General features: G+C 35.3%; 1 protein-coding gene and 1 pseudogene across 1 annotated transcript; both read left to right on the top strand.

Moving 5' to 3' along the window:
• Window positions 1–1,138: 1,138 nt before the first annotated feature.
• LOC147564950 (uncharacterized) lies at window positions 1,139–3,482 on the top strand (annotated as a pseudogene).
• An 8,541-nt stretch (window positions 3,483–12,023) lies between these two features.
• LOC147564949 (uncharacterized) lies at window positions 12,024–12,833 on the top strand. The gene has a single exon (XM_086642701.1). It carries the CDS (start codon window positions 12,024–12,026, stop codon window positions 12,831–12,833), a length of 810 nt encoding a protein of 269 aa, XP_086498827.1.
• Window positions 12,834–17,401: the final 4,568 nt, after the last annotated feature.

Raw genomic sequence — 17,401 nt, 5'->3', positions numbered from 1 at the left:
TATAAGTTGCTCGCGAGCAGGATTAGATCGATCAGTCTATAATACTTGAACAAAAATAAATGAAGGAGTGAGATAACTCAAATATCAGCTTAATAGAGTTCATAGACATTTTACCATCAACATACACACAACAATTTGATATACAAATAGTTTAGGTGATATAACAGTACAAAGACATTATTATGCACACCAAGCAGAGCAATACAAGAAGATAGTTCTTCTAGCTTACCAAGATCGTGACTCAATACGCCCTCAGTTGGGCCCACATACTATTCGGCTAGGAAGAACCGGTGAATTTCAGTTTGTTTTTGGTGTTTTAGAGAGATTATTTGATTAATGTTTAGATTATTTGATTAATGTTTAGATGATTTGATCAATCTTCTTTTCTTGACTAAGTAGGTTGATTTTTCATGAGATTCTTGAGCTTTTAGTCAGTGTTCTTGGTGAAATAGTTTTGATCTAAGTTCCGGAAACTTAGTTGTTGGTTTTGTACTCTTCATAGCGGTAATGAATTGTCCGTAATCTTTTCCAAGGCCTTGAATCAAATTAAAAGCCTATTAAACGAACCAAATATAATCCCTCAACTCTTCTTCAGATATCATACCTTGAACTCAACCCTCCCCCTCATTACCACCCCTAGCATTTACACCATCCCTTATTAGGATTTGTGTGTATTAGGTGTTTGTTGGAACTCCCACTCGAGACGCGTATAAATCTGTGTACTACGTACGATCAGTCCAGGATGAAGAAATAGAAGGAGAGGAAAATGAAGTATGTAAAACAATTAGCTGGTTGACATGATAATGTTGGACACGTCTCTTGTTAGAGACTAAGGGTGGCCCACATTCCTAATTTCCCTCTATCTTGGCTTTGACCAATTTACTGATTTGAATTCAGTAAATGCTTGCTTACCTGGGTATTAGGAATATTTGGGAGATAATGTTGGTTACAATAGCCAACCCACTACCCCCTTCTTCGATGGAAAAGAAGTGGGAGTAGTTTCATAACTGAAGGTCCCTAACCCCTCCTATATTAATGCTTGTGTCTCTCCATCAAAACACAACAACAAAGTTACGGAGAGGATTGGGGTTAGAAGACTTCAGGCTTTTATCTTGCAGATCATTTAGCTTAATCAACAATGGTTGAAGGTATGTAACTTCGGCATATTAGAATTTAATTTTTTAACATTTGGTATCAGAGCCTCCTTTTGGTTTTGTTGATTAGTATTTAAGGATGATCAATTATTTGTTAAGATATCTAAACTATGTGATTTAATCTCATCTTCAGGAAGTTTAGGTATAAATATTAGTTGATATTTTATGTGAAACAAATCTCGTTCCATTTGAGATATGTATTCTTGTTAAGAGTTAAATTGGGATTGATTAAATTTGTTTCACCGTATACAAAGTTGATATGAATTCGGTTGGGATTTTGAATTTTTTCTTTGATCCCTGTATATTGAATAGATTGTTTCATATTTTATCTCTTTATTGTTAGACATCTCTGTTATTGTATTATATCTCTTTGTTGTTAGAAATATCTTTGACTAAGTACAGAGAGATATTAGGAAACAAATTTTGGTTGAGATTTTATGATAACATAATTGGTTACTGTTTAATTAGTCGGTAGATTTTAATGGAAACTAATTCGTGGAATAAATAATCCCAGTCAATTAGTTATACGTCTATATAGGATTCTTGGTATTCTCCTGGGTATGTTTAAACTAAACATATTTGGTTCAAATCTTCTTGTTACATATATTTTCTGAAATAGATTATGATAAGTTCGATTTGAAATTTTATTCCCACATAGAGATGTCTCATATATTATTACTGTAAGTAAGAGACACTTTATATTGGATTATGTTATGCTTGAAACTCATTAAGTAAAATATCAAAAGTTACAGTGGACATGACATATATGCATATGAAACATTGTGTTTTAATAATTAGCCTGATGTTGAAAGTGTGTTAGTCCATTTCTGTTTTGGCACTTTGGTTATGTAATATTTTATTTGTACACATCGTATAAGTACAAATGCCAAATAACACGAGCATAATGTCATGTGTTGTTTTATAGACATGATATGAGTGTATGTCAAATTACATGAGGAACCGTTTATGAGTATGGAAACATTGTCATTTATTTTGGACATTGCATGTTTTATAGAGTAGCCACAACATCTTAAAACATGTAGATGTGCGATAATTAATTTTATTTATCGCATCAAGTTGAAATGACGTTTCCAATTGCAACATAATTTTTATAAATAATTATTTTGCCCCACAGGGAGATAATTATTTTGTAAAGTTATATTGGAATAGGATAGTAAAATGAAATATTAAATGTGAATTTTCTATGCCCACAGGTATGAAAATTTTACGGGTTTAATATTTTATTTATATTAGTCTTATTAATAAAGTATAGTAAATTCTTATGCGGTTGTAGCCTCTGCCCACAGGAAGGTTAGAATTTACTACTAAATTGACATTAGTTGATTTAGAATAAAGATAAATATTTCATAGCTTGAATGTTTCTTTTGCAGCTATTTCTACTGCTTTTATGAATGATACTTCTCGTATTCCTATTTTATGTGGTGATAATTTCTCGGATTGGAAGGACAGTGTTCTCTTCACTTTGGGGTGTGTGGACTTGGATTTGGCGCTTCGTATGGATGCACCACCCGTCCCCACGGAATCAAGTACGCCTCAGGAAAGGTTGGACTATGAGCGGTGGGAGCGATCTAATCGCCTAAGTTTGATGTTCATTAAGTCCCGCGTGAATAAGAGTAATCGGGGTTCAATACCTGATTGCCCTCACGCAAAAGACTTTCTCAGAGCGGTTGAGGAACAATTTGTTCGCTCAGATAAGGCACAAGCCAGCACCCTAATGAAGAGACTTTCAGACAAAACTTTTGACTATTCTAAAGGAGTGCGTGAGCACATTATGGGGATGAGGGACATTGCTGCTCAGTTGAAACCCCTTAAAGTCGAGATTCCTGAGTCATTTTTAGTTCATTTGGTACTTAACTCTCTTCCTAAGGAATATGGGCCTTTCAAAATCTCCTACAACACACATAAGTAAAATTGGTCAATCAACGAACTTCTGACCATGTGTGTTCAAGAGGAAGAGAGGATGAAACATGAGAAACTTGAAAGTGCCCATTTTGTTTCTCATGCTAAAGGAAGTACCAAGAAGGGCAAACGTGTCAAGAATGTGCAGAACAAAGAAACTATGCCACTAAAGCATCATGGAAAACGGGTGAAATGTTTCTTCTGCAGAAAGGCTGGACACGAAAAGAAAGATTGCCTCAAGTATAAGAACTGGCTCGAGAAGAAAGGTAATCTCATATCTTGTGTATGTCATGAATCGTTTTCTGTTGATGCCCCAACTAATACTTGGTGGATTGACTCTGGTTCTACGATTCATATTGTTAATACCATGCAGGGCTTTCTGGACCTAAGGAAGCCGAAAGGAAATGAGGTTGGCATCTATTCTGGAAACCGGATGCGGTCTCAAGTCGAAGCTGTGGGGACTTTTAGATTAATTTTGAAAACCGGCTTTGTGTTAGATTTAAACAATGTTTTCTATGTTCCATCTTTTTCTAGAAACTTGATTTCTGTTTCAAAACTTGTGGATGTTGATTATGAATTTCTATTCGAGAAACCATGTTTTCGTATTTTGAAAAATAATTTTTCTGTTGGTGGTGAAACTTTAATTGATGGTTTGTACAAAATTGACTCTAGTTCTACGATTCATATTGTTAATACCATGCAGGGCTTTCTGGACCTAAGGAAGCCGAAAGGAAATGAGGTTGGCATCTATTCTGGAAACCGGATGCGGTCTCAAGTCGAAGCTGTGGGGACTTTTAGATTAATTTTGAAAACCGGCTTTGTGTTAGATTTAAACAATGTTTTCGATGTTCCATCTTTTTCTAGAAACTTGATTTCTGTTTCAAAACTTGTGAATGTTGATTATGAATTTCTATTCAAGAAACCATGTTTTCGTATTTTGAAAAATAATTTTTCTGTTGGTGGTGGAACTTTAATTGATGGTTTGTACAAAATTGATCTAGACCCCACTTTCGAGCATAATTACTTAAGTATGCATGCAGATATTGGTATTAAACGTAATAGGATCGATGAGAACTCCTTTACTTTATGGCACAGGAGATTAGGTCATATCTCCATTGAGCGTGTAAAGAGATTAGTGAAAGATGAAGTTTTAAAAACTCTTGATTTTCTGATTTTGGTACTTGTGTGGACTGCATAAAGGGAAAGCAGACAAACAAGACCTCTAAGGGTGCCAAAAGGAGCTCTCAGATTCTAGAGATCATACACACTGACATATGTGGACCATTTCCTACCCCATGCCTCAATGGTCAGAGATATTTTATCTCCTTCATTGACGATCATACAAGATTCATGTACCTTTATCTTCTGTTTGATAAGGCTGAAGCTTTTGATGCTTTCAAAAGTTTTAAAGCAGAAGTAGAAAAACAAAAGGACATGAAATAAAGATTGTAAGGTCTGATAGAGGCGGGGAGTACTATGGAAGGTACACAGAAAATGGTCAGATGCCTGGTCCATTTGCTAAGTTCCTTGAGGAAGAAGGCATTGTTGCTCAATATACAATGCCTGGCACACCACAACAAAATGGTGTAGCCGAAAGGAGGAAACGAACTCTTATGGACATGGTGAGGAGCATGATTAGTAACACTAATCTTCCTTTATCCTTATGGAGTGAAGTCTTGAAAACCGCAGTGTACATCTTAAACAGAGTTCCATCTAAGGCCGTTCCTAAGACACCATTTGAATTATGGAACAGATGGAAACCGAGTTTAAGTCATTTACACATATGGGGTTGTCCTGCAGAAGTGAGAATTTACAATCCTCACATAAAGAAGTTAGATCCAAGGACAACCAGTGGGTATTTCATCGGCTATGCAGTTAACTCTAAGGGATTTAGATTTTATTGTCCTTCACATTCCCAAAGAATAGTTGAGGCTAGAAATGCTAAGTTCTTTGAGGATTTTGATTCAAGTGGGAGTGATATTCCTCGACTGATAGAATTTGAGGAAACACGAGAGGAACCTGAGTTGCCTATGGATACTAGAGGTTTGGTCATTGTGCAAAGAAGTCAACCTGACATAATTGCACAACAACCAACTTTAGAGCAACCGGTTCATGAAAAACATATCCCACAAGAACCTGTTCCACAAATTGAGCATGAAGATGTGGTTCTAAGGAGATCCTCAAGAACAAGAAAACCAGCTATTTCCAGCGATTATCTGGTATATCTCCAAGAGTCTGATTTTGACATTGGGCCTAAACGTGACCCAAATTCATTTTCAGAAGCCATAAATAGAGAAAAATCTGCACTTTGGTATGATGCCATGAAGGAAGAGATGGAATCTATGGCTAAAAATCAAGTCTGGGAACTCGTTGAGTTACCGAAAGGGTCTAAAGCCATTGGCTGCAAATGGGTTTATAAAACCAAAAGAGACTCTTCCGGAAACGTCGAACGATATAAAGCTAGACTTATAGCTAAAGGTTACACTCAGAAGGAAGGCATAGACTACCATGAAACCTTCTCTCCGGTTTCTAAGAAGGATTCATTGCGGATTATTATGGCTTTAGTAGCTCATTTCGATCTAGAGCTACACCAAATGGACGTTACGACAGCATTCCTTAATGGGCATTTGGGAGAGGAGGTATACATGGTTTAACCCGAGGGTTTTCGTGACGAAAACGATCACCATTTAGTTTGCAAGCTCAGGAAATCTATTTATGGACTAAAACAGGCATCCTGCCAATGGTATTTAAAGTTTCACAATGTTATAACCTCTTTTGGTTTTACAGAAAACATTGTCGATCAATGTATATACCTTAAGGTCAGTGGGAGCAAATACATATTTTTAGTCCTATATGCAGATGATATTTTACTTGCAACTAGTGATTTGGGATTGCTACATGAGACTAAGGAATTTCTTTCTCAGAATTTTGAGATGAAGGATTTAGGTGAAGCCTCTTATGTCATAGGCATAGAGATTCACAGAGATAGATCTAAAAGATCCTTAGGATTATCTCAGAAAGCCTACATCGAAAGAATTTTGGAAAGATTCAGGATGCATAACTGTGCATCACTTGTAGCGCCAATCGCTAAAGGAGAGAAATTGACTCAAAGTCAATGTCCACAGAATGCATTGGAACAGGGGGAGATGAAAGACATTCCATATGCATCAGCAGTAGGCAGCCTTTTATATGCACAGGTCTGCACAAGACCTGATCTTGCTTTCGTGGTGGGACTGCTAGGAAGATACCAAAGCAATCCCGGGAAAGAACATTGGAAGGTTGTGAAAAGAGTTATGAGATATCTGCAAGGAACTAAGGACTACAGACTGACCTACGGATATACTGACCATCTGGAGCTGGTTGGATATTCGGATTCAGATTTTGCGGGATGCGTGGATTCAAGAAAATCTACTTCGGGATATATCTTTCTTCTTGCTGGAGGAGCTATATCTTGGAGAAGTACCAAACAGACCATCCTCGCAACATCTACTATGGAGGCAGAGTTCATTGCATGCTATGAAGCAACGACACAAGCAATATGGTTGAGAAACTTTGTTTCGGGTCTCAAAATTGTCGATACTATAGAGAGACCATTAAAGATCCTTTGTGATAATTTTGCTGCGGTTTTCTTCTCTAAAAACAATAAGAGCGGAAGCAGAAGTAAGCATATCGACATAAAGTACCTTCTTGTCAGAGATCAAGTTAAGGAACATGTGGTGGCCATTGAGCATATCAGTACTAAGTTAATGATTGCGGATCCCATGACTAAGGCGTTGCCGGCACAAGTGTTCTTAGATCATGTGGAGCGTATGGGTCTTTGTTAACTTATGTAATGCTTGACATGTACTTTCTTTGACTATTTAAGGTGTTCGGTTATTTTGAATAAATAGTTTTATTCGTGCACATAAAGAATAACCATCTTATATCCATTGTGATATTAAAGGAGGACCTGAGTAATTTTGTCAGAAATTACTCATTCTGAAGTTATGCTCATCAAGTGCTTAGTTAGAGAGCATAATGCATTGTAATACATGGAAGGAAGCATTCATTTATCAGAATGTGACCGCTATGATTCGTGTGATATGTTCTTTAATTAAGAATGAGTGAAATCCCAATTTAAGTGTTTGTTTGGCCATACAGTCCATTACCCATGTACTTATGAAATATAGCATGTGGGCCAAGTGGGAGAATGTTGGACACGTTTCTTGTTAGAGACTAAGGGTGGCCCACATTCCTAATTTCCCTCTATCTTGGCTTTGACCAATTTACTGATTTGAATTCAGTAAATGCTTGCTTACGTGGGTATTAGGAATATTTGGGAGATAAAGTTGGTTACAATAACCAACCCACTACCCCCTTCTTCGATGGAAAAGAAGTGGGAGTAGTTTCATAACTGAAGGTCCCTAACCCCTCCTATATTAATGCTTGTTTCTCTCCATCAAAACACAACAACAAAGTTACGGAGAGGATTGAGGTTAGAAGACTTTCAGGCTTTTATCTTGCAGATCATTTAACTTAATCAACAATGGCTGAAGGTATGTAACTTCCGCATATTAGAATTTAATTTTTTAACAGATAATATATAGACTCTCCCTGCAACCTCGGAAAAAGACTATCCCAATTGATAGAAAACATTTATGCAAGTTCTTTCGATCTTAGAATCTAGGTGAGCTCCATCAACTATATTCATGGGTGTTTTTTGTTGTGTTTATTCACTCATGTTCATTTGAATTTAATGTTGGCAAGCTATGATTCATTCGCTTAAATATGAATTTTGTATGTCTTTACCATTTTGAATTTTTCTTCTTTGCTGAATCATTAGAGATTATCAAATGAGTATTTCATTCAAATCTAAAATGAGTATTTAGTTATGAGTTGGGAACAAAGAGAGTTTAGTTCATTTCTATAATTAATTATTAACTCAATAAATTTTAATTGAATATTTCAGGTGTTAGAGAAAAGAAAGATAATGGTGTTGAAAACAGAAGGGTTTGAATCTAGATCCCAACCTTTGTTTACTGGTATAAGCATGGCGAAAAGCTTTTAAGCACATACAAAGAGGGAGAGTATTCAGCATGATGTACTGGTTTAGGGTCACTTTACTTTTACTAACATGTGCATAAGCTGTTATGTTAGCTTTTGCTTTTGAACAATTTAAGAATAACTTCGTTAATTTGTTACATATCATATGGTGAAGACAATGACCCGCATTTTAGATGTTAGTGGTCGAATTCATCATAAAACTTTTTGTATATGCGTAGTGCAAGTAAAAACATGAAATGAGGCTTTTTATTTAAGGTCGTTAGTGTGGCAAAGTAATAACTTTTGAAATTGTTTTTGACTTTCTTCCATGTTTAGGTCGTCGAGAGTGGTGGAAAGAACATAGAGATAGCTATGATAACAAAAGAACACGAATTACGTCAAGTTGAAGAATTTGAAACCGAAGCCATCGTTGCAAAAATTGAAGCTGAGAAAGCAGTAATAGAGGCTGCAAAGAAGGCCCCTGGTTCCAAAGAAACCTAATTCAAACCCTAGATTTCCTTGTCAACAAATCAATAGTCCTAAATTAAGTTTTGGTTATTGTTCATGAATACCTTGATTGGGTTTTGAGACTTTTGGTGATACACTGGAATGATCTTTTTGTGTGTTTAGGTTGAAACTGAATTTTACTTTTACTTCTATTTTGAAATTATTTATGATACAAAAGTTTGTAATTTGTCTTTTTGAATAATCTATTATTTAACTGATTTTTCATTCAAGATGACCAACTAGAGTGGCGTTCTTTCAACAACAAAAATAATTTGAGTACGTGGTGTTTATCTTTCTTTTTTCCCTCAAGGTTTGAATCTGGTTTTTCTGACTCAAATGGATTCAAAATCCAAGAACCATATAGTTAGTCATCGTAGTTTTTAAACAAAAAAAAACTTTCTGAAATCTAACTCGAGGTAATTCAGTATTAATTGTGTTCTATGGACTAACTATTTAACCTCTATCACATATTATTCTTAGTTTTCTCGAGGCCGATTAATTATTAATCTAGATGAAACTCGTTAAGCAAGACACACCATGTGGCTACTCAAACGAGAAAATATCACATTCAAGTTTCAAGTTCTATTTTTTTCTTAAGTGAGTTTGGTTAGGGTTTATAAGTTGCCCTGCGTCGTGGGATTGATTTTGTCAACCATCTATTTTGGAAGTATAGCAAAGACGTTTTAAAGATAGACAAAGAGAGGGTACATAGGTGCTTGAGTAAAGCATCTTACTTGAGTATTTTTGAATTATCACAATATACAAATATATCTGAATTCTGAAGTTCCTGTCTTATTTTATTAAGTGTATTTCGTTGTTAGAAATTATGATGAAAATACAAATATGTATATGGCTATTTGGATGTTAGAGTGTCAACATAACTGACTGCTTACATTCCAAACTACAATCGATCAAACTCCACAAAAACATATTTGTGCAGGTTGTATTGGATTTCGCAACATGAACTTGATGGTGTTGCAGTTTCATCGTGTTCATTTTCATAACGAATAGCCAATTACTTTATGACGTATGAAAATGCTTAATATAATCGACCGTGCCGGAGGCACGGGTTATACCTAGTATACACAAAATGAGAGGCCACATTTACTTCCATTTACGGGATGTCTTTGACCCTGGAACGCGAAATAGAAGGGCTTTTGTAGTAGTTGCAGACTTGCAAGCATGCATGCATGCAGCAGCATGATTACCTTGGGAGAGAACAATAATACCAATACAGACATAAAGTAGTCCCGTTGCTACTTCACCTCTCATCCTCTTCTGACATCTCTCTCACTATTTATCCGATCATCCATTTTACCCTACACCCATTTAAAAATTAAACAGCTTCTGCCTATGAATCTTCTAGATTTTGGGGGTTATCCTCTGACGCCATGGCATGTGAATGTGGGGTTTTTGTATTTAAAGTGCAATTTACATTCAAAGTGGATCTAGTACTAGTCCAATACTTTTTTTTCTTTTTTTTTGTTGAACAAGTACTAGTCCAATACTTACTACTTGGGAACGCCTATTGGCATTCCTCATTTTTACTCTTTTTTTATGCTCTATGACTCGTTTTATCTTTTTGCGTCCACATACTAAGCAAGTCCGAAGATATTCAGACATGATCTAATTCATGTTGGGCTTGAATATAATATAGACTGGGGTCAGTCCGAGACCCACGCCTTTAGAGGCACCCTTACTACTCATAATCATATTGTTTTTTTTCTGAAGTGACACTGGTATAATGCTTAGGGTTGGGGAAAAAATCCAAAAATCCGAAATTTGTTATGGCCAAACGAGTCGTTAGAGTTCACCGATAACAGAAAGTGAGTTCAGCCCGACCAACCCAGTGAAATAAACGGGTCAAAGTCAAATTTTGAAGTGTTATTGAAGTGCTACTTGGCGTCGGGCGTGGAGTGCCGCGAAGCTATTAGTGGGCTGACCGAGCTGCAACCCGGGTCAACCCACTAATATCTACCAGGATCCTGCTTTAATCTATGTAATTTGGTTGGCCAAGTAGTGAAATAAGGGTTATCTTAATTGTGGTCACCTATTCAGCTCCCTTCCCTCTTTGGTATTAATAAGAAACTTACTTATTTAAGGGTGTGTTTGGTCTTGAAAGAATGCATGAAAAACTCAAAATCTGGACTGGAAAAAACCCATCCAAAAATAATAATGTAAAAAAAAAAAATCTATTGTACACTTTTTAAACTGTTAGCAACATATATAATTATGTTGTTAACAAGACAGTCATATTTTTTTCCATAATCCACTTTTACCCTTCTACGCTGACGATATATATAAATATATATGTTGTCATAAACTGTTGACAATATATATAATTGTGTTGTTGTAAAATGTTGATAACATATGGAATAATGTTCTGACTTGTTATAAAATGTTCACAACATATATAGTTGCCCTGACTTTTTATAAAATGTTGTCAGCATACATAATTATGTTGTTAACAACATATGTATGCATTAGCCAAAATATTAATTTGTTTGTTAATGGGTTTGTCAACTACAAAGGATAATATGCATAACATTTTAATTTTGTAAAAGACACATACAAAAGTGTATTAGTCTAAATGTATCTGTCAAAACCAAAACAAAAAATGTGGAAACATTTTTTCTTTACAAGACAAATTGAAAATGCTTTAGCCAAAATGTTAATGTCAGTTTGTGTTCGCCCAATGCAAAAGACAAAATGCGAAACATTTTTGCAAAATAATTTTTGAGTAAAAACGAATTTGTTCATAAATTTAGAAAATTGTTGGGAGCAAACTAAGATTTGTTCAGAAATTTTCAAAAATGTTTTACGTGATTTCGGAGGTAAAATTGTATTTTCACAAAATGAATTTTTTTCAAATACTATTCAAATCTGGGTCTGGTTTTCAAGTATTTCCCAAATTTTGGGTTGCTAAATTATCCTCCCTTTTTCTTACATCAATTTTCAGCTCGTTCCTACTTCAAATCCTGACTCCGCCTCTGCCTGACATCCCGCTCGAACCCGACCTGTTAATATATGCCCAACACGAAAGAACCATGTTTCCTTTTTCTTATATAGTAAAAGTAAAAGCAACAACATTCATCAGTATATAGATACAAGTATGTACTATTGCAGCACCAAGCTTGTTTATCAACACTTCCTTTCTTTTGCCTCTAGCTAGCCCCATACTCTATCTTTTCTTCCATATCATCTCTGCTACTGCTAGCTGCAGTTTCTGATACCAATCTAGCTAACTCCACTACATCTTTTCTATCCTTCTCCATCCCTCTGTCACTCAGTTTCTAGGTTCTCATTAGCTTTTACTTACCTCCTTACCTTCTTTTTCTCTCCCTGCAACTTTCGAGAGAGAGAGAGAGAGAGTTCCATGGATGTGGACACTCTAAGTCAATTACAGAAGAACAAATAAAGATGATGATGATGCATATGGATAAACACCCAGATGACTTCTCTGAACACAATCATTCTGAAGTAACTGAATTTCCATTGATAGAATTCTATTGTGGATTAACAACAACACCACCAAACAATAGTAATATATTAACCCATTCCAACATTCTTGATCAAAACCATAATCTCTCTTCTCCACCTACATTTCTCAATCACCCACCTCCATTATCATCTCTTAGTAGTAGTAACACAGTTCATCATCAAGATCCAGTTCCTCCATTATCTTCCTTACCTAACACTCCAGCTGACATGGTATCTAAGATTAGGTTAAGGCATCATACTAATGAATTCTCTGATACAAATTCATTTCCTTATCATTCATCAAATAATAAGAAAAACCCATCAATGGCAGCAATGAGAGAAATGATCTTTAGGGTAGCTTCAATGCAACCAATTCACATTGACCCAGAATCCGTAAAGCCACCGAAAAGAAGGAACGTGAAGATATCGAAAGACCCACAAAGTGTAGCGGCTAGACATCGAAGAGAAAGGATAAGTGAGAAGATAAGGATACTTCAAAGATTAGTTCCAGGAGGAACTAAAATGGATACAGCTTCAATGCTAGATGAAGCAATTCATTATGTCAAATTCTTGAAGAGTCAAGTGCAATCCTTGGAGAAAGTTGCAGTTAATAGTCCTATTGGCCGACCGGAATCGTCACTTGGATATACTGGAATATCATCTAATCCATATTTATCTTCTTCAGCAAAATCTTACCAGTATTTACCTGCTAATTTCCCAGTTTTTAACCCAACTCAGATGCTTAAGTAAGTGAAGGACTAATGAAGTCATCAATAAGAGAATATGTAGTATTTGTGTAGAGTTGATCATGTCATTTGTGTTTAATAATTAAATTTTAGGGTTTGTATTAATATGGGAATGTCCATTTGGTTTCCTTAACTTGTACTTGATTTTCATATTTTATGTTGTTTCTTTTTCTTGTACTTGATATAATATGCTACTCATTTATAAGTTTTAGTGTAAGTTACTTTTGAACTCTGATCTCTCCCATAGATAGACATACATGTTACCCATCAACTAAATGAGCTTTACAACTTTAGTGTTGTTAATTACTAACAAAGTATTAAAAAATTCTTAGAAACTAATTTAAAAAAGAGGAAGACTTCTATATGGCTATAACAGTGGCAGACCCAATCTTAGTAAAATTTTACATCTAATAAATATAAGGGAAAGTCCTATACTACTAGTGTTTGACGGTTAAAGAGCATCTCCCAGGTAACACTCAAACTCTAAAACTTAGAGTGTCACGTCAGATTTTGTAGAGGTTCTCTTTAAAAACCATTATCAATGCAAAACTCAATCTAAAATAATGTATCAAGCTTTATTTTAGAGATTCTTAAGAGAACACTCTAAATTTAGAGTGTTCTTTTGAGGGTCTCTAAGTGTCAAATAGGCAAATCAATTAATTTTATGGTCAAAATATAAGTTTTAGAGTTTGTTTTGAGTGTTACATTGGAGAAGATTTTCTAACTTTAAGTAAAAAATAATAGGCGCACAAAAGACGCAATAGTATAATAAATCTTAAATATCTCAAATAAGTTCAGTGTTTTTACATATCTTGGAAAACTTGTGACCTTTACTACATGTTAGAAAGCTTGATGTCATTTGTTGAATCTTGATGACTAATCTTCTAAAATCTAACCACTAATTTTGATTTGTTTTGATTTGATTTATTCAGTTGTCATCATTAATTTTTCGGACACGGCCACTAATTTTTGTTCTAGTTTTGATCTTTGAATATACTGTAATGTTAGGGAATAATGCCACCATTGGCGAAACGATATGTGAGTCTTTGTTTTTCTTGACCAAAACATTTTTAGAATGTAACTCATTTTAGAGAATTTGGTCAAAATTCCAAATAAATTTTTTGTTTTGTTGGAAACAAATCGCTCAATTTTTTCTAGTCTTTAGCTCTGTAGGTGTTTTCGTAATATACAACTGGTTTCAACACAATATTTGCATTAGTTGCATTGCTTTTGAGTTTTTCACCAAATAAAATACAAATATTTAAGTTTTTAACCAAACAAACAATAAATGCGTGGGATTTTAACCGAACAAAATATAACTTGTCATTTTAAATAAAATAAAATTGGAATTTGGTCTTCGGTTCAATTTTTTGTTCAACTTTATAGGCTAATAGCATTCCATTTCTGGTGCTAAAATGTTTTAGAAATGTTTTTTTTTGTTGTTGATATACATTTTTTTAATTAGTTTTATTATTCTTTTCTTTCAAGTTGAGATGTAATATGAATATGTATATATATATATATATATATATATATATATATATACATTCTTCATCCATATATACAAGTTGCTCTTATTCTTTCTAAGGTTGGTAAGATGGGATCAAACCGACAGTAGTAGCTACGTGAGACACAATTGAGCTAGGGTTGGCTATCATTGTGTCAAGATTAGAGTTGAAAATTCCAAACTTTGAAGTCAAGATTGTTTTAATTGTGAAAGATGATTTGACATTTTCTATTTAATTTCTACCAAATCAAATGCCCATATTCCATGTGAGACAACCCACAAAGATCCCAACATCCCATATAGTTGTGCCCTATGAATATACAAATGGATTTGAGCACCCCATTCATCACTCTTTCCTCACACCCCAAGTTCACTGTATTTTCTGACATAAATCTATCTACCCATATGTGATGAGATAAGTTTATTTATTATATCTTTGAAATCTAATTCACATAAAAGTGATAGCATTCAAGAAATTCCAAGGAAAGCAAAATAAAGAGAAACCAAAAGAAACCAATTTACATGATAATGTGGGGTAGGACTAGGGCTGGTTGCATATAAAGTTAAGGGGTAAGGTGATATGGGCCAAGGAAAGTTTAAGAATAAAATATTAACACGAGTTTTCTTTTTTTGCAATAACACGAGTTTGTTTGTTAGAATTAGTTCTAGTCGTCCAGCAACATTTCTTTTTACTAAAAAAAATTTCAGATCATTAGGTTGGGTTATACTTAAGTAATTATATAATGAAAATTTACTACGAAAAATAAGAGTTCCAGCGTCGCTAATGGATAAAACCGTCGCTAATAGTTTTACCAACGGAAGAAAATCTGTCGCCCGAAAGGCCGTTGGGGATATTATCGCGACAGTTGCAAACGACAACTGAAAAAGCCGTCGTTGAAAGTCGTTATTTGTGATGGTTTTTCTTAAGAATCTTTCCACAGCAAAAACGAATATAATATTTTACTTTCTGATGGCGACACTTAAAGAACCGTTGCTACTGTATAGTAACGACACAAATAAAAACCGTCGCTACTGTGTCTACAGCGTTTTTTTAAGTAAAATCCACAATTGCATTGATTTCATGATTTGAAATCAACCGACCTATAATCAACCGACCTATAAAAAACATCCAAAAATCATAAAAAAGCATTTGCATATCATCAAAAATCATCAAACACGTTCACAAATCATCAAACACATTCACAAATCATTCACTTATCTATATTCTAAATACTATTCCAAGTATCCAATGTTCTGTCCAAGACTAATAGACCCCATATTGATGACAACATCAGTAAGAATGGGTTTGGATGTGTCTAGGATCATGTCACTGCATTCTCCTGCAACATTAGAAGAACAGAAGGTTTATTACACTTATTTTCTTAAGATCATGCAGGGAAACATCAATTATGCATCATAAACGTTCAGGTATCCCGGAATGACTAAAGGCTAATAATCACTGATTAGCTTAATAATTCATATATTTCTAAGAGAGCGATAATACGATATTCAAAGATGTTTCTTAAGGAATCAACTGACAAGAGTAACATTCTAATTCTGTATGAATATCATTCAAGGTGTAAGACCACATACATAAACGAATCAGCAGCAAAGGAGTAGTCATAACAAGAAGTGACTTCATCTTATGTGATTTATAAGATGCTAAGATTTTACTAGGCAATAACTATTTGTCTCTTTTACACTGTTAGGCTGAAATTCGAGTCTTACATGAATGCTACCTGATAACCTAATACACCTCTAGTTAATCATTGACTGAATATGTTAGAACTAAAAGTCGCGGAAGCTATCGAACCTATCCTAGAAATTGATCCGATCTTGAAAATTAATCGAAAAGCTAGGCCAAATCTAAATATGCAAACAGAATTTAACGAGGTTCGGCTTAAAGCCTACGTCCTCGGGCGAACAAGAAATCTTTATTGAAGGATAGATGAAGACGACTCACACAACCCGCAAGTTCGTCCTAAGATGGTCCCGTATAGTAATTAACCTTCTATACTAAATCTTCGACGACCGAGAAATTAAACACCTCTCAAAACTATGAACAAAAATTTCTCTCTCACTTGCTCTCTCTCTCTCTCTTTAGCTCTCTCTAAAGAAGAGTTGTTGTTGAGTAGTTGTGTTGATGTGTTGTTTTCAAAAACAAGCCCCCTATATTTATATAGAGTATAAGCCCACCATGGCTTAACCGACTCAAAGCAATTGAATCCAAAATTGGAAATTGAATCCAAAAATTGGAAAGCCTTTGTGAAACCGCCTACAACCAAACTGCCTAATTTGGTTTCTTCAAACCGCCTATAGACAACTTCAAAACCGCCTCTTACAATTCTCCACCTCGTACACAATTTGATATACTTCAAATTTTGGACAAACACCAGGATACTCCTTGTAAGATATATCTGCTTCTTGTAACTTCATCCGACTGCACCATATGACCATGGTTGCCTACGTACCCGTTTACAGGATCAAGCCTACCGTAGTTCTACCAACCCTTCACATAAAGATTACCTTGTCGCCATTACGCCCTTTCGGGCAACTTAACACGAGCCGATTTGTAGCAATTCCAGGCAATGCTGAAACTTGCTACACGTCACCACTTTAGTCAACATGTCTGCGGGATTCTCATCTGTGTGTACCTTCATGAGAGAAACATCACCTTCCTCTATGACATCTCGTACAAAGTGATACCTGACATCGATATGCTTAGTACGAGCATGATGGACCTGATTCTTCGCCAAGTGGATCGCACTTTGACTATCACACCATACATCCACGCACTCCTGCTTAATCCTTAAATCATCCAGAAGACCCCATAACCACAATGCTTCCTTCACACCCTCGGCCATAGCCATATACTCGGCCTCCGTAGTAGATAACGCAACTGTAGATTGTAACATCGATCGCCAACTAACTGGAGCACCATGTACCCTAAATACATAACCAGTAGTAGATCGTCTTCTATCTAGATCGCCAGCATAATCCGAGTCAACATAACCGCTTGCCTGACATGTGTCTCCACCAAAGCACAAACCCGTATCAGCGGTACC

The sequence above is a fragment of the Eschscholzia californica genome, unplaced genomic scaffold, assembly GCF_041429995.1.
Source record: "Eschscholzia californica isolate CP2 unplaced genomic scaffold, dmEscCali1.0.p SCAF_1, whole genome shotgun sequence".
Taxonomy (NCBI): Eukaryota; Viridiplantae; Streptophyta; class Magnoliopsida; order Ranunculales; family Papaveraceae; genus Eschscholzia; species Eschscholzia californica.
The sequence above is the reverse complement of the archived record's forward strand: the minus strand, read 5'-3'. Positions and strand labels throughout refer to the sequence as shown.

Coding starts and splice junctions, on each gene's coding strand:
- LOC147564949 (XM_086642701.1), top strand. CDS start 12,024: ATGATGATGATGCATATGGATAAACACCCAGATGACTTCTCTGAACAC.